The sequence below is a fragment of the Ambystoma mexicanum genome, chromosome 7p (assembly GCF_040938575.1).
Source record: "Ambystoma mexicanum isolate Mex_15411 chromosome 7p, UKY_AmexF1_1, whole genome shotgun sequence".
Taxonomy (NCBI): domain Eukaryota; kingdom Metazoa; phylum Chordata; class Amphibia; order Caudata; family Ambystomatidae; genus Ambystoma; species Ambystoma mexicanum.
Window position 1 is genome coordinate 655,500,957 of NC_090939.1, and position 21,194 is coordinate 655,522,150.

The 21,194-nt window shown below is 42.4% G+C and overlaps 1 protein-coding gene across 4 annotated transcripts in view; it reads left to right on the forward strand.

Annotated features, from left to right (window-relative positions):
- NMS (neuromedin S) overlaps positions 1–21,194 on the forward strand; it is a 408,471-nt gene that overhangs the window by 308,585 nt on the left and 78,692 nt on the right. For 3 of the 4 annotated variants that reach the window (XR_011283347.1, XM_069635595.1, XM_069635594.1), the window contains exons 4-6: positions 9,253–9,312; positions 9,408–9,434; positions 9,524–9,577. Coding sequence is in view for 3 of the 4 variants with exons in the window: in XM_069635595.1 (XP_069491696.1) it covers positions 9,253–9,312; positions 9,408–9,434; positions 9,524–9,577 (141 nt within the window). In the remaining variant the exon portion in view is untranslated. The remainder of the gene's footprint in view (positions 1–9,252; positions 9,313–9,407; positions 9,435–9,523; positions 9,578–21,194) is intronic. The other variant, XM_069635596.1, reaches the window with a different exon arrangement.

Sequence of the window (21,194 nt, forward strand, 5' to 3'; positions counted from 1 at the left end):
TTAGCTTTCTTGGGGCAGAAGGAACTCAATGACCCCAAAAGCTGCCTATGGCTCCCTTCATAATACATTAGAGCAAATGGGAGGCCTCTCTGGGGTATGGTTGAAAAGCTTTCCACAGCAAAGTAACGAATGACGATCTGATAAGCAAACCGAGAGAAACTACAATGAGTGTGCGGCAGGAAGCCGCACTGGCTTGGGATGCAGTGTGCGGCTCCTCATGCGATGCTGGGCGCCGTTGCAGGATATAATTCATGCTATGCCCGCAGTTGGCATTGCGTGGTGAGACAGCAGTGGTTGTGGGAGGCTTGGAGCTGATCACTGGTCAGTGTGGCTCTCCCGCTGAGGCTTAAATATAAAGGCAAGTTACCTCCTATCAGGCTCCTGTGTCGTCTTTCGCTCCACAGCACTTACAACGAGCAGGACTATGCTAAAGAAGGATTACGTAAAAGGAAAAACTCCTGACAGTGCGTGTAGCTCCCTTTAGAGGTAACAATCTCTCGATCGGCACAAGAGAGAAGTGCGTGGATCTCCCGCTGGTGGTGGCCAGTCTCAGGAAAAATAATGAAGCCGTAAGTAGAAAGGCTGGCACAGTGGAAGGAGCGTTCTGCACTTATCACTCACCAAAAAGTGGTCAAGAAAAAGGGAAGACAAATAAACACTGTCAATCAACGCTACAAACAACAGCCTTCTCAACAAATCAGCTGCCATGAGAGTGAAAGTAGAAGCAAAAAGGAAGGGGTAGCCGCACAAGGAAATTAGATGCTCAGGACTTGACAGAAGCTGCATGATATGCAGTGAGTAATTATTTTAGTTTTCTACTTTAACTTATTACTTTAGCTCATTATTACGTTAGCCTGTTATTTTACCCTATTATATTAGTTTGTTAATTTAAATAGAGGCCACCCTAAAACCACCACCTACATTCCAGTTAACCACCTGTGAAACTGCGATAGCATGGTTGCATTGGAAAAAAGATTTGATAAGAGGAATAAGAGGCAAGAACTTTAATCCTGAGAGAAAGCAGGCTATCCCACTAAGTTGTTTGGGAGTTGAGGGGCAGGGAATGTTTGGAATCCTTTCCCTGCGTCTAATTGGAGAGGCAGCAGGAGAGACTTGTGATGTATATTAAGCCACAGAAAGTACTCTGACTGATCAATTTGGACCTACTATAAATATTGTCATGGAGCATCCATTGTTCTTTTCAAGAAGTAAATGAAACGGTTAGCATCTATGCAGCAGCATTAGGGAGTCTGACTAAGAATTGTGACTTTGTCCTGTTCGCAGATATCCTAATGGGATCAAATAGTGTGCTGTACCATTGAAAATACACTACAAGTGAGGTTGATGATGAGGAAGGAACTCTAAAACAGGCAATATCGGGGCTAAAATTGCATAACATGATACAACAAGTATGTCGAATAATTGAAGAGATACTCAGTCACTCTTATGGGGAAAAGCCTACTCCAAAATATGTTTTAACAAGTACATCTTTAATGACCTTTGACATGAGTAATAAATAAGGCATTCACACAAGGTTGAAATTGATAATCATCAATTAATAACATATAACATTAGTCCACACTGATCTGTTCATACATTGATTCTACAACATGAAATCGTTGAGCTGTTACATTTGTAGCCATTCATATGCATAATTGACTGTATTATAAAACGACAAGTGTATTCAGGTGGACATCAAACAGATGGCTCTTCTATTGTTACTCTCGTAATCACTACATGTTTCGGAATATGTGTATTCCTTCTTCAGGTGGATATACTGTCTTCCTGTAATAATTAATGAAAATAATACATAGTTCTGTTTACTATCTCAATAAAGGTCTCATATCTGTTCATGAGAAAAAAATAACACTAGCCTGACTTTAATGGCAACTCAAACTGCCAATCTAAAGAATAGAAAGTAATAAGGAGACTCCTTCAGAATATATTAACCACTGTGTACAATGCTGCAACACACGACAGTCGCCATGTTGGAAACACTGACCTCTATCTATTGAAATACTGGAAACCAAAATAAAAAACACCCCATGCGTATATTAAAAAAAGCTTACTTGAAAAATATGTTCATAGACTACTTGTAATGGAAGGGATCCGGCTTAAAGGTGCTCAATCTTCTTACAGAAAACGGGGTCCTGTAAAAAAGCGGACCAAGAATTTGTATCTAGTTTTATATCAACAGAACTTCAAAATATCTGAATTCATGATGAATCCTAGAGGTATGCTCCCCTTAGAACTTTCCATCACGATTCGCGAGACAGGAAAGATGGCAGAACAGTCAGCCACTTACTCACAGAAATTACCAAATGCCACCAAAGGGGAAGTCGACAATGCATCTAACAGATCATCCAGATTTAAAAAACCAACAGGAGAAGCAGAGGGTACCAGTATTAAAGACATATCACACTGGTCCCGGAATAAGAATACTTGTTTTGCATGTAGGAATGGTGATCATCTAGTTAACAACCATGCTGTCCAGCCAGGGTATGATCTGTGATAAATTTAACAAGCAAGGACATCTTGCCAAAGTTTGCAGGACCGATTTGGGTACTGTAAGATATCTAAATGAAAAAAATGATTTAGTTTGTGAATATATGAGTGATTTATTAATAGCAACATTAGAAGAGAATGAAGTAGATGCTCCTTAGTGTGAAGTTAAATTGGATGTGCGTGAATTAATAATGACGACCTACTCAGGATCTAGATACACAGTCATTGGAGTAGACACTTATCTAAGATTGGGATGGAAGCTTGAGGATTTTACAGATGCGGACATACATCCTAAGGTTTAGTGAGGAATACCTATTAGCATATTAGGATCGCAATTAGTAGAGATAGAGTTTAAGCGGAGATGGTTACAGGGCAAATTCCATGTAGCAGAGAAAGGAGTGCCCCTGTTGAGCTGGAAGCATCAGAGAGAATTAAACATTCAACTACATCCCAATGCAACTGAATCAGGCATTATCAAGGCGATACATTTTTGGTTTAATTAGTGGATTATTGTACTAAATTACTGCGCTTAGTGTGGTCACAGGATGTCACAGCTAAATCATTTACAGCATTCTTAGATAGGGCATTTGGAGATGAAGATTTCCCTTCTGTACCGATCACAGCCAATTGGGTGCAATTTCATTCAGATGCATTAGCTATGTTCCTCTGTAGTGAGCCACAAAACTACAACTCTAAATTGCCCCATGCAAAATGGTATGGCAAAGAGATTTAACAGAGTCATCAAAGGTAGGCCTCATGTCTAACTAGTCAATCAGCCCTCATGTCTAACTTGAATGCCCAGACACTGCTGAAGGACATGATTTGGGGCGTATCCCACAACACCATATTGCACCACAGGAATCACAGCATTTACAGGGTTGATGGGCAGGAAGCCAGTATGTGAGATGTTACCAGACCGCCTGTGGATGTCTGGCCAGGCAAAGGTGAATACAGCTGGGATTACTGAAAGGGTATAGGAATTCCAAATGGATGATGAACCTAAACATGTATGTGAAACCGTGAAAGGGTGGTGACTGGGTTAAGATAAGAAATTCGAGGCTAAGTGGGAAAGAGGATCCCTATTTATCTTCTATCAAGAGGATGTATCGTATTATGGGGACAGTAGTAATATTAGATGATGGAACGAAGTGGAGTCTGAGCCAATGAGTGAACTGTCATGATTCAGAGTGGAAGATGAATGAAGACAGGTACATAACAAAGAACAGGCCAAGTGTAGGGCTCTCAGCTGAGTTCACACAATGCCATGCTATAGGTAGCATGGACTCACATGCAAGTAGACAACAATTGGAAGATGTGAGTGGTGAAGACCAGAGTACAATGCCATCTCAGAGAGTGTGGGAAGGAACACCAGATAAACTAAGATTGAATGGTCAACCAAGAGAGTTGAGGCCTGACAATGAGTCTCTGTAATCTGGAGTGAGGGTGCAACGAAAGGTACCGATGCGTGTTGTAAAGAGGACATTCTCACAACATTTCATTGGGTGTGCTGAGTACCGACAAAGTTTAAGGACTTTGCGTTTCAGTGGTTTGCGTAAAAGGGAAGGTATGTAGCCGGAGGCCGCTCTGGCTAGGGACGTTGTGCATGGCTTCTCGCACGATGAGGAGCACTGGTGCAGGATACAAATCATGCCATGCCTGCAGTTGGCATCACCTGGTGAGAAAGCAGCCGTTGCATGTGGTTTGGGGCTGGCTGGTTACTGGTCTGTGCAGCGCTCCTACTGAGACTGAAAAATAAAGGCAAGTTACCTTTTCTCTGGCTCCTGAGTTGTCTTTCCTTCCACAACAGAGTGCTTGTCAAAAGGAATGATCTAAAAGCAACATGAAATATGAAAAGAGGAGACAATGATGGTAATGTTTTGGAAGAGCACATGACTACTGGTACCAGAGGCTGGGATGAACTTCTGCAGGGGAAGTGTAATAAGCATATTTTGCCTCACTATTTCACTTTGAACTTCTGAGAAAGAGCAGCTTTCTGCCCTCATACTCTGAAAGGCATGAAGCAACTGAGCCAGCAGGCATTTAGGTCAATTTAAAGGCTGCAGTGGTCTGCATTATATGCCTGTCTAAGCCAATCAGAGATGGGAACGCATTCAAGCCTTCTGATTGCCTGAAATATCTGAACAACTCCCACCTCCCTCATTAGGCAGAAACCATACAGTTAGAGAAGAGGGCAGGCTTCCACCAGAAACTTTGTGCAGCTAATGGGGGGTGGTGGATGGTGGACTGTCTGCACATTCTACTATTGTCATCAGTGTTTTTTTGTCTCTATTGTCCTCTCATCTGTCTCTTTCTTTCATCTTCTGTTTGGTGATAAGGTAGAACAAAATGGTAAAAGACACTGGGTGAGACCTGTCAAGTTCCTCCCACACCTACAACAAAGCTGACAATTAGAATACGTGAGCAGAAAGGGGAGTGGGCCCGGTACAGCAGAGATTATTACCTTCAGTCCCTCTGTTTCCAACCACTACTCCCTGCCCTTAGCTCCCAGTCCTTAGCTATTATAGTATGTAGGGAGGGTCAGTGGGAGGTTGGATGAATTGGCCTTCACCTTAAGATTCAATCTAATTTGTACTGTTAGTGGTTTATCTCTCAAAGGCAAAATCAGTGCCAGAGTGTGTGGCATCTGTCTCCTTTTTGGCTACATCTGTTTCAAACATTAGTACCCAGCACAGTGCGAAAAAAAAACCCTTCCAATTCTTCCTTTTCTGAGCCTTACCAGCTGATAATCCTGCTCACGTCGCACTGCATGCCTCACGCTGGTCCTTGCCTTTCTTCCGTGTTTCTTCAGGCTGCCTTGAAAAGGGAGAAGAAACTACACAGTCTCTTCTCCCTGTTCCATGACAGACATTTTTTTTAGTTTACCTTTTATTTACTTGCTAGTCAATGGCCGCCATGGAAGGAGAGAATGGACTACGTGTCCCTTCTCCCTTTCCAAGGTGGCCATTTTCTTTGTTTACTATTGCCACAATGGAAAGAGAAAATGGATTAAGTCTTTCTGGTTTTTTTTTCGGCTGTGAAATGCAATGCGTCTCACAGATGGAAAAGAAACCACCATTAGTACACCTGTCTAAGGGCCGGGGTACAAATGGCAATAAGCCCAGAGACTGCGGGCCATTACCACCTACGGTAATCCTGCCGGGGCCTTTGTTAACTAACTATGGGCCCGGGGCATTACCTTAGGTGATAATGGCCCGCAGTCCCAGTGTTTATTGCCAAATCAAGACTCCACTTTGTTTCTTCAATAAGGCAATAAGGGCCAGCAGGTTATGCCACCTTGGAAAGGGATGTACTAATTGGGGCAGCCCGTCAACGCAAGGGAATGGGCCAAGTGAGGCATGTACTATCACCCTGAGTGGTGAACTATTAACAGCCCACACGGGTCGGACTGGTGCCCATTATTGCCATAACACAGTGGGGGCATGATAGAGTGGAGGCAGCAGACTGAATGGCATGCAGACCATGAGGAAGAAACTCTCGCTGTTAGCTGTGAGATGGGGTAGTGCAAGTGGCACAGGGCGTGCGAGCAGGCACAATGCCAGAAGGCAGGGTAGTGGGCGAAAATGTTTGCCAGGGACAGGGGTGGGTGTGCAAATGAACCACCATTGCTAGGAGGCTCCCCAAATTGATGGAGAGGCAGAATGGCGGACAAACAGAATTCAGGGAATGCTGAGTTTTATCCACAATACAGCCAGTGCCCTCTGATCTATGATAGGCCAGAACACATTTAAAGGGTGCTAATTCCCACAAGTTCACTTACAGCTATGATCCTTGTCAGGGGATTCTGATCTTTGCTTTACCTTTCAATCTGGAGGCTGATTTCTGGGCTGAATGTTCTAGTGTTAGTCTACACTTTCAACTCCCAGCGACCTCATCTGCCTTCTTTCTAGCCATGTTTTGTTCCTTTTTGGACCATATTTCATCTTCGTTGCCTTACTAGAGGTCTCATCCTAGCAGCTGGGATTTGGAATTCTGCGGGATGGTGCTACTGATGCTCACCAGCTACCAGTTACATCAGAGGTTCAGGCGCGTCTTGGTTGAGATTGATTGCTTAGCCTTTTGTCTGAGCAGGCAGACATTTCTGCCACCAGCGAGGGGTCTTCATATGGTGCTCTACCTGGTTGGGAAGCTCTGAGCTCCTCAAGCTGTTTCTAGTAAGTGTTAATGGGGTTTCAGACAGGGTATCTTTGTTGACGCCCAGCACTTTCTCTTTCTATTTGAGAGACCAACATTCCAACATGTGAGTTCCTACTTATCTTAGATTTCTGTGTGAATTCCTTAGTGCCACTCTTTGCTTGGTCTCACTGTGCCAGTAACTGGTCATTTTTGTTACCAAAGCAGGGCACAGTCTTGTTAACCATTGGATAAGGCTCATACCATGATAGGGCGTTGCGCTTTCTCCCTGTTTATGCAGTCGAGGTTCAGACTTAAAGTGAACAATTTTGTTGTCATTTTTCACAGACCGAGGATGTTGTCATTGCACGGATTTTGTGGGCATTTCCTCCATCTTAGTCTACAGGCAGGACTTATACCCTTCTTGTGTCTTTGACTTCCTTGCTGCAGGTTCCCATCCTGCCCATTTTCACTCTGGCCTTTTATACTTTCTTTAAATTGAAATCACTTTTCAGAGCTATCACCATTGCTTATGTAGCATGGGTGTGTTCTGATATGGAAGGTATTGGTGGTAGTGGAAGATCACGTTGCTTTAAACTGACCTTAATAAGCATCCACCACCTACATACATGTTCCCCACTTTAGCATGTTTCCTTTGTTTATCCCTCTCCCCTCTGACTGCCTGCTTCTCTCATCTTCATTTTAATAGGTCCTTCTCTTTAACATGTACCCTGGAGCTAACCATCATACCCGTCCTTTCCCTTAAATCCTCACCTTTTCATGTTTGCTTTTCATCACCCTGGCAATTAGTTATCACGGTCCCTCCTCGTGCTGATACGTGGATCTTCTTGGCCTGATGGTATTTGTGAGCTTCAGGATAGGGCAACACTTAAAAGCCTAGAGGTTCCCAAGAATGTGCTTCACCTGGGTGAATGCTGAGTAGGGGGCTAGAAATATTGCGAGTGAGACCCCCCTGAGACGTGCTTTGCTTTGGCTGTGGATCGGTAGAGCTACAGGTATCATGGATTACAAAACTCATGCAGATGAAAATAATTAGCGGGAGCTAGGAAATCACCATGGTTTCACCACTTTGCACCCAGAGTTTTTAACTTAAGCATATCGGAGACTTATTTAGGCCATATGAAGAGAGGGTGTTAGGAGGACATAGGTTAGTTAACCAGAGAGTGCATAGGTTAGTTAACCAGAGGCTGGCTATTTGTAGGTAAAGGACCCTTTTGGTAGGGACAAATATCTATATGTTATGCCCCATGCAGGCATGCAACAATATAATTGTAAATTCCTCCTCTGCATATGTCCGTTGAATACTAAAGGGGCTAAACAGCACAGGACTGATCTATCCAATAGCCTCGGACATTTTTATTTTTGCGTCACACTAGCATTGGATGAAAGATACATGGCTCAAACTATTCCTGACAATATTTGGTATTGAAAGGAATGAGGCCACGTGGCTACTGGCAATGATCACCCAGTCTCATGTACTGGCCTTTGCGGTAGCAACTTATACATGCCAATCAGCTTGAAGTAATGTTTGAATGCTAGGGGCCTGCAAGTTGATGGGTGTTTAGTTATTCTTCAAACTTGCTTTGCGTGGGCCCGATTTATAATCTGCGTGAACAGAGTTTTATATTAATTTGCCTTAAAACGTGTATCTGAAATGCTAATGATCTTGCAAACTGTGGATTGTATTCCAAGCTTTTGTGTGGATTGTATTGCTTTATATTGTTGTATTTTGTTATCCCTTGATGATATGCAATAAAAGTTAATGTTATGATTGGAGGTTTTGATCTATTCATTGTTGACTGAAGACGATTTGGGGAGCACTGAAGAAGGCTTTTGCGACAGAGAATCTCTCTATGTAGGCGAAACGGAAGGGACTTAAAATGAAGTTTTGTTAAAGGCCGTGAGTGATTGTAGGTATCGGATAAAGATTCACCTTCAAATAGGAATGAATGCGAACAAGAAAGGTTTGATGGAGTTTAATGAACATTGCAGCGAACTAATATCAGTATTAGGTATGCACAAATACTTGTTTTAATTCTGCCAATATATATTTGTATATGGCAAATAAGAAGGAGTCATTCATGGCAACACTACCATACTGGCTAGTTAGGAAGCACACCAGTAAAACAAGTCTGAACTATCAGTTCTAACTTGGAGCAGGATTGGGACTAGAACATTTGAGGTCATTACGACCCAGGCGGTAAGTACAGCAACTTTACCACCAAGGTGAGTGGGGCGGTAAATCCCCATTTCCCATTTACCCTTCCCCATTCCCATTTTTGCCCCATAGGGCATAATGGGAGTGGGGAAGGTGCTAATTACGGCACCGTAAATTACGGTGCCGTAATTAGCACCAAGGCGGTTTAGCGCCATGGATTTTAACGCCTGCTAAAAGCAGCCGTTAAAATTGGAATCAGGCGTTAAGGGTTAACGACGGCGTTAACCCTTAACACCTGAGTTGTAATGAGGGCCATTGTCAATAGAAGGGAAAAAGTGAACTAGCTTACAATCGTATGAAATGATTTGTCTTATCTACAGTTGCTGTTCAGGATGTTTAATGAGCATATCAATATGATAACAATGTTTGTCTTCTAGATCTCCAATTTTGTCATGAATCGTTGTAGCTCAATATTTAATAGCATGCAAGTTAACCAGGTAAGCTTACATTACTTTTTTGACGATCATGGCCATTTATAAGGATGTGCTCCACAGACTTTCTGTATAATCAATTGTCCTTCTGCTTTTGCTAGGAGAATAACCAGGAAATATACAAAAGAGTAAGTACTGAATGTGTCCAACCCAGAGATGTAGCATGTGCTCTTCTGGCATTCATGTAATGTTAAATGTTTGGTTTGTTTCCATGCAGTTTTTATTTCACTACTCCAGGGCCCAGGAGCCAACATTTCCACTTAAAAAGGGGGTCAGTATCTTGCTATCATTGTCAAGCGCTGCGACATATAGATGAAGTGTCACTGTTTTGCTTTCTCTTGTAACATATGTTTATGTCTGTGTGAGATATTTTCACAATTAAATGCATTTAAGCTAGGCTTGCCCTTAGCGGATATTGGAGCACTTTTAGAAAGAAATTGTACTGCTGCTTAAAATAAGAATATTGACATTCTGGATGTTGGGACCTATTTGCTATCCAGAAGTAAGGCGAACAGTGTTTCTGTTCATGTGAAAACATCACTTTATCTTGATAATATGTCTTTAATCTAGCACAAGGGTCAGCAACCAGCGGTTCTCCAGATGTGCTTATCTACGACTCCCATGATATGTCACCATTGAATCTGGAGTCTAGGGCATAATGGACATTGTAGTACAAAACATCTGCCAGCCAATGGTTGCAGACTCATGATCTAGTGAGTAGTTAGCAAAATATTTGCAGAATGTATTTGCTGAAACTGTCCAAAGCGCTCCGTTTTACAGAGAAATTGCAACAGGATACAAAAAGAGAAACGGTCAATAAATGTTACATCCCCTATGTACAACTGAAGCTTCTACGCATTGGCAGTGGGGAAACTGAACTGGCTTGACATTTGAAGCACATTTTGCAAGCTTTTCTATGCTCACAGAACAGGGCCCCCCCTAAAAATGTGCATCATCATGAGACAAGGTCAAGGACATCTGGTTTAGAACCCACTACCAATCAAATTACATCATCATACTTTCACAGATGTCCAAGCTTTCTAGGCCATGCCCAATGACATAAGCCCAATACTTGTTGAGAACATAGTCCATCCACTGGGTGGCTTCAGATCTGTAAACAGCACTTCCCCTTCCTCTCTCCCCATATGGTTGAGACTGCTCCCCAAACACTGACATTTTCCTGTTATCCTACCTCTACATCTGGTCACATAATTTTGGGATGGTCAGTCCCCTTTGTGAATGTGTGCAACAAAATACTTTTCCGAGTGGTACCTACTTGGGGATTCACTTACCTGAACCGGCCTCATAGAGATTGACCAGAATCCATATAAAATGGCTGATCAGCGGCCTCTGGATCCTCATCCCTTTTTCCATCCAAGAACTCAAGAGCTTTCTATTTGCAGAGGATTAGAGCACTAATTATTCTTCCTGTATCAGGTGCATGTGTTTATGGAAAAGATTGTGCAGGCCAAGATTCCTCTCCTCCCCAGGGAGGACCCAGGGCGTGAAAGTCAATAGCAAAAAGTTGCAAAGCTCGACTCATAGGTGATATTGCACAGAGCCTGGACATGTATGATCAGTAATCAACTCTGAAAGAGGCTGAGCTCAACGATTATTTCAACTATAAGTTGAGTTTCAGCTTCACTTTAGTTATTCTGCCAAAAGCAGTGGAAGAACAGAGAGGTTATCTAGCACATTGTCGAACCTTTATCACTGGGCCATAGCATCGGGCAGAGGTTGAAGAGCGTAGGTTCTACAAGGCTTGTGATTTATTTAAAAACTGTTCGGTATTATTAATTTAATGATTAAAACCAATAATCTTATTGCTAGATATCCAGATCTGCAGATCATCAGCTAATGTACTCCAGACCTAGATTATGGAAGCAACATCAGTGACCTGTGTGTTTCGATAGCTGATCTTTTTGTTTTTTTAACAAGAGGAAATGTTTCGCAATGTTCTCCATCATTTGTTGTTCAACATCCTTTGAACAAGGAGACGTACATAATGAGCAGGTGACTGCTAAAACCACAAATTGTTTTTTTTTTTAGTTTGGTGTCTTGTATTTTTAATAACTGCTCCCTACTTCTTTGAAGTGTGTGACTGCTTGAGTGCTAGGAGCATGGTGCCTTGGTACTGTTTGGGATGATTCTGAAAATGGCATTCACCAGCTCATCAGAGGCAGCTCAAAGAGGAGGAGGACCTTGGCACTCTGGAGCCATGGCCAAGTGTTTCAAGAGGTCTACACTTATGGAAGGAGGTCCTCTTAAACTGACAAGAACAACACTGGAACATTTTGCAAACATATATAACAGAGAGCCTTGTCAGTCAAGTGCATACATACATCATTTGAAAAACAGGGAAAACAAACAAATGGAACAATCTTCGATTCTGTCAATGGCAAATAAATTGACCTTTGAGCCAATTTAGTCAAATGAAGGGGTGCGGCTATAACGAAAGTACATTTTCAATAAAATAACACACCAAATATACACAAGACATAACAAAACAATAATGCAGTCCCATTAAAAGTGTTCCAATGGATATGCTGTACAATACATAAACACAATACATTTTCCCAAAAATCCCTATAGACCTAGCACAACATGTTTCAATCCCCTGTAGACTACAGTACATCGGTATGAGTATGAGAAAAGTGAAGACCCAGATCAGTGGACACCGTAGCTGCATCAGGAATGAGACAATGGGCCTCATTAGGACTCTGGCGCTAAAACATGGTGCTACTAGCACCATGGTCCATGCCGGAGTCCACCATGGCGGAATGGGGAATTACCACCCCATTCCGAGGTTGGCGGGGCGGTAATTCCCCATGCCGCCATGGCCCTTCCCCATTCCCATTTTTGCCCCATATGGCTCAATGGGAATGGGGAAGGCGGCAATTACGGTACCGCAAATTGCGGTACCGTAATTGCCATCAAGGTCCCTTTGCGGGTCCCTACTTTAATGGCTGGTCTAGACCAGCCGTTAAGGTCGGGTCCCGCAAAGGGACGTCGTAATTAGGCACTAAGTGTTTAACAGCGCCGCAGCCTTTTATGGTGCCGTTAAACACTAGCGTCTGGGTCGTAATGAGGCCCAATATCCGCCACACTAGTCCAACAATTTGTAACCACTGACACCAAAACGAGACCGACCTCACGTGGTCTGTTCTACTTGCCATAGTTGGAGGAAAAGACTCTGAACGACGATTTTTGATTTTCAAGCAGATTCATTTTTAAAACCAGAGCACAGTTGATTGGACCCAATGAAGGAGCACTGTGGCTATGTGGCTATGACTCCTTAACTACATTGTTCTATGTTCTGTTCTGCTTGCTTAGTAGTATATTGGAATATCAAAACCTTTTTTTACCCTTTCATTCATATATTAAACAGGGATTTATTTCCAACTCAGTCATAACACTTATCTTTGGTACCCACATCCAAAAAGATAATTTACCCCTCACATTTCATTTATTAACATGCTGCACAGCTCCTCTTCAATATGGCGTCAATCAGCACCCCTGGCAGGTTTTACTATGAGCATGCTTGTTGGCGTCCATTCCAAAATTGAGCCTGGTAGTTCCGCTTTAGTTTAGTATTAGGTCTCCTGATGGTCTAGTTGATGGAAATAGGACTGCAGTGTTGCAGAAAAGCCAGTGTTTTACAAGTGGTGCTTTTCATGAACCTCAAATGAAAACGGGAGCATCTGGGCAGGGCCGGTGCAAGTCGGCTGCCTATGGTACTAACCTAAAGTGGGCACCAAAGCAGGTTTGTCTGCTTCTTTTATGAATTACAAAAGAGATTAAAAACGGTCTCAGTTAAAGTAGAGGATTAAAACAACTTTTCAAGCAATGGTGGAGGGGCTGACCCCGCAATTGATTTATTGTAGCATTTACTCTACAGTATACGTTATACATATTTATTCATGCAACTTTAGACTTTATTTTGGGCACACACGCCATTTTAAAGTTGAAAATATTTGCATATGGTTGAATTCACAGCTGCAAGAATTATCTAGCATTTCTTGGAAAGATAACATAGAAAAATTGCCAATTCGTTTGTCATTTTCTGTGCTAATTATCAAAGCAATACTGGTCAAGTCTTGCTATCTTTGCCAGCATAAGTATAGCCAGTGCAGGTTATACATGCAAGATACACATGTTGCTGAGAATATGTGCATGAAGAGGGTAAATGCGTAGCACTCAACCTGTCAAAGTTTTATGTGAGTCTTCTGGTGTTAAAATGCTGGTAAAACATTAAACTTACAATGAAAAGTATGAAACAAATTGAACATTTTGGAAGGTCATACTAGTCCACCCCATCTTCTTCAACTTGCCCTTCTACTGCCACACAAGTAACTCTTGTAATGAGTCAGTGATGAGTGCAATAAAGTAGGCAGGTTTACACAGTGCACCCCCTGTACCTGCCCCACTTCCCAGCAAGTGCATAGTAACTACTAAAAGCTAATGATTGGGGTAGAGGGTCACACGAAGTAAGAGCTCTCCACATGCATGGGAGTCAGCAGTGTGCATAGCTACCTAGTGTATGCTGTAACTGTCCTTTGCAAGTGATGTGGTGCAATTTGTCTGTAGAGGGAGCTTGCCATGGCTCTGACCATACTGCACCTATACTAGTATCGGAGGAAAGCCCGCACTGGCCTTGCACATGCTGTGACTGTACCAGTATGTAAGGGAACTTTCAACTGATCCAGTTTGTGCCACAAATGTACCAATTTGAGTGATGTGTGCACAGGCCCTTGCAAACAGTTGCTCTCCCAATGCTGTACTCGTGCATATTTGTAAGGGAAACTTATACTGGCCCTGGCATACCTATCCGTGCTGTATGTATACTTGGTTGTTAGGGAAGCATGTAGTGACCCTTCACATGCTGTACCTGTTTGAGGAAAGCATCCAATCGCCCTGGCCATGAAGTTCCTGGTGAATTTTGAGGAAAGCTTGCAATAGCCTGGTCTATGTAGTACCAGTTTGAGGAAAGCCTGTGTTTTCCTGCATATGCTCTGCCTGTCCCTTTTCTGTTTGTGAGGGAAGCCTGTGCTGGTCGTATGCATATAGATCTGTATGTGCTGCACTTGTGAAGAAATCTTGAACTTTTGGAATCTTGACAGCACTGCTGCCTATACTGTGCTGTATGTGTGCCTTTGTGGGAAATTGGACCTGCTGCTGCCCACGCTGTAACTGTGTGATGTGTGATAGTAACTTACAGTGATGCTGACCATGATGTGATGGTTCACTCCAGTTCTCTTCTCGATCTCTGAGACGCCAAAGGAATTCCATCCACTCGCCTATGAATGCACTCGAGCAAAGGGTATTATTTTGACATCCCTGATAACTGGAAAGAGGATGTGAGGATGCTACTACCACACAGAGCTAATAGTGGTGGTAACAAAGCTACTGGCAGCCACAGCCACTAATACCCTCTCACTTTCAGTGAGTCGAGCAGCGGTTTCCGAACACTCTCTTTATTGGAGGCTTAATACATGCAGGTGGAGACAGGGCAGAGACATGGCAAGCATAACCAGTGGTAGTTCCACCTCCAAATCGAGAGTTCTCGCAGAGAGCCAGTGGGGTTGGTGGAAGGAAGCAATAGCTCCATCAAACAACCTTTAAATAGAAGGCTGCTGCATGTATTTAAAGTGGCTCACAATTGCCCAGAAAACGTGTGTGTGTGTGTGTGCAGGGGGGGAGTGGGGGGGGGGGTGTTGTGTTGAAATGGAAGGGGATGTCTGAGGATCTTTATTTTCAGTACACCTTGTATATTGCATGTGGTGTGTAAGAGAGAGTTATTTAATTTGACCTTGTTCTGAAAATGTCCAAAACATGATGGAGAAACTGCAGCTTGTGAACATGGTGGGCAAGACATGCATGTGAGGAGGTGAGGATACATCTGGGATGAGGGGATTGTCTGGTCAGAACAAATGGGTTTTCAACGGGTGTGGCACAATTACCTTTCACCAAGGGTGTCAAAAATCCTTTGTCTGGGGAGGATCTAATCAATCCTGTACTGAGTGAATTCTTCACAATTGTGAGTTGCCCAAGCAGGGTCAACTCCCCCAATAGTAAGGTGAGAAAGCTTTCTATTTCTCTGCTATATTTTTGTTTTTTCAAATATACCTGCAGTGGTACTCGTCAATCAACTATGTCTATTTATATATGGTCCCTATTAGGTAGAAGTCTACTTAATGACACTAAATCGGGACGTGAATAGTTTCAACTTTCTTGACATAATATATCTCATTGTTTGAAGTAAGTGAAAGAATATGTTTTTCTTTCACTTTGTTTAAATCAGAAAGTGCATACCCCCTTTTCCTTTACTTTCTCACACATGTCTTCATTTTTGGTCATCCACAGGTCATACTTATTGCACACCGTCAATTATGGTTGTTGCCCCTGAGGAATATCTCCCAGTAATAAGGGGATTGAAATATGGCAGGCTATGTCTTTAGGGATTTTTGTGGAAATGTATTGTATACATAAATTGTACCGTATGATCATGTGTTGAGCATCTTTAATGCAACTGCATTCTTTTTTTCTTTGTTATGTCTTGTATATACATGGCGTGTTTTCATCATTGGAAATATTCTTTAATTATATCACTATCCTTTCATTAGACTGAATTGGTGCAGAGGTCAATTTATTTGCCCTTGACACAATCCAAAGAAATGGCATTTGTCTGTTTTCTCTATTTTTTCAAATAATTTACGTATGCCCTTCACTGACAAGGCTCTCTGTTGTATACAAGAGTTTCAAGATGCCAATATTTGTCTTTAAAGTTACAGTCTTGTTAGAAATGAGATATGAGGGAGCAAAAAGCCATGATCTACAGTGTCCCTGGTGTACAATGCAATCATTGTCGCACCATTTGGAGTTGGAGGGGAGGAAGTGGCTGTCAGAATGGTAACAGTTTTCACTTTATTTATTATTATTTTCTTTATTTATTTTATTTTTGCATTTGTATAGCGTGTGCAAGCCCTCGGGCATCAGGGGGCTGTGGAGAACAGGTTACATGAGGCCATTTAGGCCTAGAAGGCGGTTACAGATTACATTGATTCATTGACTGCATAGTGCATACTTTGCACTTTGTGAGCAGGGATCCTATTGTGGTGCCCAATGACGTCAAGTGCTACATGGAAGTGCATTGTAGCGGGCTTGACTTTGAGTTCAAAGTGGGCATCTTCCACAGGGCATAGATCAGATTCATGGCATCAGCCTGGTGTGCCTTTTTCCATTAGGTCTCTAAAATGTGTGCCACCTTATCTAACTTACTACACGGATTCTGGGTATGGGGCCAAACTAGCATGGCAGCCAAGTTCTTTTTTCCTGATACATGGCACGTGGATGGACTATAGAGGTGACCAGTGCAGAGGAAAATGTGTTGAAGCACTTTCTGTTCCTTTTGCTTGCTCTCACTACCATGAGTACCACCGGTATACTCGTTACTTGGTCTGTCACAATCTGGCCTCTACCACCTGGGATTTGTGTGCTGGAATTTGTTTCCCAGAAATGGGTCTTGCCCTTGGTCACTGTACATAACTGTTGATTCAATAGCTTGGAGGCACAGTACCATCAGGGAAGGGTTGCCCATGTCATCCATATATTCAAGTAAAGAAGGACCGAAGAGATTTGGGGCGACCCAAATCTGACACTCCAACTTCATACATTAATGACGAGACAGCTGGCATTTCTTAAGGGCACAAATAGAGGGAAGGCCAAGAGGGACAATCATGGTTCTAAAACTTTTTTTCTCAGATGTGGAAGTGTTTAAAACCACCAAACGGTAGCCATTTGTTTTTTGTGTAATATCTCTAGTAGCTTTCAGAATTTACCATAATTTGCGAGGGTCCATTTGTTTCCCAAGAATCCTTTTTCCTTGCAATGTATCCCTTTCCAATATGAATTATTAGTCAGAAGCATACAGATTCATGGATGTAAGAAGAACACCCTTTTGGTAAAATATTCTAGAAAACATAAACATGGATACGTTTCTCTAGTGCAGGATGGTCCAACTCGAGGCCGCGAGGGCCGGAATCCTGATGGATATTCAGGATAGCCCTCATTAATATTCATGATACATGTAATCATTGTATGCAAGTTTTGCTCGTGAATATTAATGACGGGTATCCTGAAAATCTGACATGTTTCCGGGCCTCACTGTAATCACATGTATTTTTCGGATAAAATATTGCCAATTGTTAAAAGTTGTCTGCATACTGTCCATTAAATTAAGCAACAAAACTTTGGCTGATAAATCCTAACTCCTGATACATTTGTTGCCCTCAAAGACCCATACAGTGTTGGTCAGAAATTGTGATAGAATATTGTTAGCCTAAAATAGTTTTGTTCCAATGAGGTTGGGTTCAGCTAGGTTGCCTGAAAACCAATGCTGAAAATATCAGTCCAACAGCTGTCGAGTAACTTTTTGAAATCACCAGTGAGAATTCACTTAACAAACAATATGTGCAGTACATTTAGTAATGTTTCAGTTTTTATTCTCTCTCCACGTTTTATGCCTGAAAATGTCAGGGGAAGTAGTATTATTATCCTTGTTGATGTAATCATGGTCTAAGTGCACTAGGCTGTCAAAACTGATGATAAAACGTTTACCTTCATACAGATGTTACTGGCAGATGGTTTATTATCAAGGATAGGTGTTAGGAGTAATTCGTATGTGGATATCCTTGGGGATCAGGGTAATCTTATGACTGCTCTCCTGATCTTCATTTCCTCCATGGCTCCCTTTCCGTACCACTTCTATTGGGCTGTTTTGTATCACCCCAAACCTCTAGAAACACAACAAGGTCACCCAGGACTCCACATACCTGCCTGCCTCACTCCTCTCCCCTATGTCCTGACTTGCACTTTCTCTCCACACCCTATAAAGCGGTCTCTCCACCATCACCACCAGGATGGCCACCCAATTCATTAAGCTCAACCCTTTCAAAATGGAATATCTCCTCATCTGCCCCCATAGACTCACACCCAAACATACCCGATTGATCAAAGAACTCACCACAGACAAGCCACACAAATCGCTCTTCACACTTGTCAAATCCCTAGGCTTCATCATCAACCCCCACCTTTCTTTCACACACCACATAGCTGCTGACACCAGAAAATGCAATCTAAAACTACGCCTCCCATGAAGCATCAGACACCTCCTTCCTCCTGGTGACCGCTACCCCGCAGTGCAAGCACTGGTTCTTTCCAAGCTGGACTATGGCAATGCTCTCCTCACTCGACTACACAACACCCGTGCCCCCCTGCAAGTCATACCAAACGCAGCAGCCAGACTCATCCTCCACTTTCGCAAACATTCACACTTAAAACTAGCTCTTGCCCAGCTCGACTAGCTCCCGAAACCCAAACTCAAACCCATCACCCCCACAAACCCCAGACAAGCAAACCAGCATGTCCTACACATTCCATTCTGCAAACAAACCTGCACACAAAAACAAGCATTTACCCGGAGGACATCCAGAGCATGGAACACCCTACCTCTTCACACCTGCACTTCACCACTTTCAGAAGGAGCCTCAAAACATACCCTTTTCCACACTCATAACCCTGCCCCTCCACCTCCTCTATCACATGTCTATCCTAGTCTTCATATCCTATCCTGAAAACATTTTGCAACTTCTGTTTTACCTCCTGCCTTTTCAACCTTTGAACCTTGTAAGGCACTCCAGGGCGATCTGGCTAGGTCCAACGCTGAACAAAAATGTGAATATGATAAATGAAGTACATTTCCCAACTATAATTTAATCGGGATAATTTGGAAGGTGTAGATAGACAACTGCATATTATTAAATTGATATTCCTGGAGCCTTTGGGGTTTGAAAGGAAGTTGACATCAAAAACAGCTTGATAGTTTATCTCATGGACATTCAAATGGTCAATGCATATCTGCCCATAAGTGTGGTTATGTAAATACCACAGCAAAATCCTTCAGAGACAAGCTGCTTAATTATGACATGTCTTGCATATAATTATGAGGCAATTAGGACACTGCCACCAGCTATGACAAAGATAATGACTTGTCACTACATCTTTACCTTTGGGATTTATGTTTCAAATAAACCTCCTTCTACTGAGCACAGTTTTGAGCTTAACAGTCATTTAAATGAATAATATATTTCTCTGAGAAATTTCTTTGGTGCTACCATAATCAAGGACCCAATTGGCAAGTGCGCATTATTACTATGCTTTCCTAAGACCTGTAAGCATTTACAAGAAAATATATGGATGCTGCTGTTATCAGGTCCAGTGAATATATGATATGCCGTATGTCAATTTTCTGATAGATAGTGTGATAAAGTCACTAGTTTCATGGCCATAAGGGGGGCTTGGGGATCTCTGGTGGCCAGCATAAGCAGCCCACAGCATGATGCAAAACTTGCAGGTGTGACATGGGTGAACACCGAGCCCTACATTGGAGACTTGGAAGGGGACGTCTGAGAAAATATGTCAAAAGTTAAAGTCAATGTGTGCACTCTCACAGACTTTGATGTGTGGACTGCCAAACTTGTCCCCGGATCTGTGTGTGAAGCAGAAGGGCAGAACACACTTTTGCAGTGACTATTGACATCCATGAACCTACCTTTTGGAGGTGAAATGGAAAGCAGATCCCAGCAGGTCCTGAAGCGCTGTTGCATTGTTCTTCATAGAAATTGTTTTTTGTTTTCTTTATTGTTATTTGTCACTTGACTTTTAACAAATAAATACTTAACTCACAACAAAACATATAATCATACAGACAATAAGTAAGCATATACAAATTCATATCATACAATTACATTCATTACGTTTTTTCATATAGTAAAATTCTAAAATTGCACAAAAAAAATGTACAGACCTAAAAATCACCCCACATCAACAGCAGTACTATACTAAATGGTGTGTCTTGATCACAGGTGACTTTGTTTTTAATTTGGGCACTAATTCCTTACATTAATGACCTTAGCTGTGCAAAAATACGCAGTTATACATTGTGCATTGCTATATTTCATTAACACATGTGTACAGTTGTTCGAACAATAGTATGGTCCGGGCACTCACTTCAGCATTTTACCACTATTAATCGTAGTTCATGGCCAATTTATAATGTTGTCGTTCCAGTGGGCAACATCTTGGCTATACTACGCCATTCCCGATATAATGCGGTATGTACTGCAACTGTGGGGGAGTTCAGACAGTGGGCCCAAAATTCAGTGGATTTAATATTGTCGTTCGTGTGTACAAAGCTGCCATAGGTGCACATGTTTCCAGTACTCAAAATAGGGCATTCAGTGAACAGATGCCTCGCAGTTTCTGGGCTGTCTTTACATTTACAGATTCAACAAATCCTGTTTCCACAGAGATTTTCATTGTGACCCCAAAACGGTTCGAACCGGAAGTTGGTTTATCTGAAGTCGCAATGTGAGCCAACGTATTTCTGGGCTAGGACAAATATTGCTGAGGGCTCTTATATCAGTGGACCACATTGGAAACGTTATTTAAGCTTTCCAGAGTGGCAATGCGGTCATAGTTCCTATTCCAGTCATGCAGGTCGAATTTGGATTTGAAAGATACTTTTAACGGCTGGTATCCACCCCTGTTGGATGAGTTTGGATACCAGTGCATAGCCTGGAAGGTACTTATTACCAGATCGTCAAACAAGGCATCTTTATGCTGGCCACTTCTCCCACAGTTTGAGACCAAGATCTTTAGGATAGGGCATGAGGGTGTCATTTTAGCCTTCAGATATAACTCCACCCTTTTTCTTTCAACTTGTCCCCCAAGTGAGATTGGGCCTTACTCGAGGAGTAATGCCTCCATTGGGACGGAAGATCTCAACCCCAATAGCTTTCTCCATAACACTCCCTCTAAGCAGTTTAACC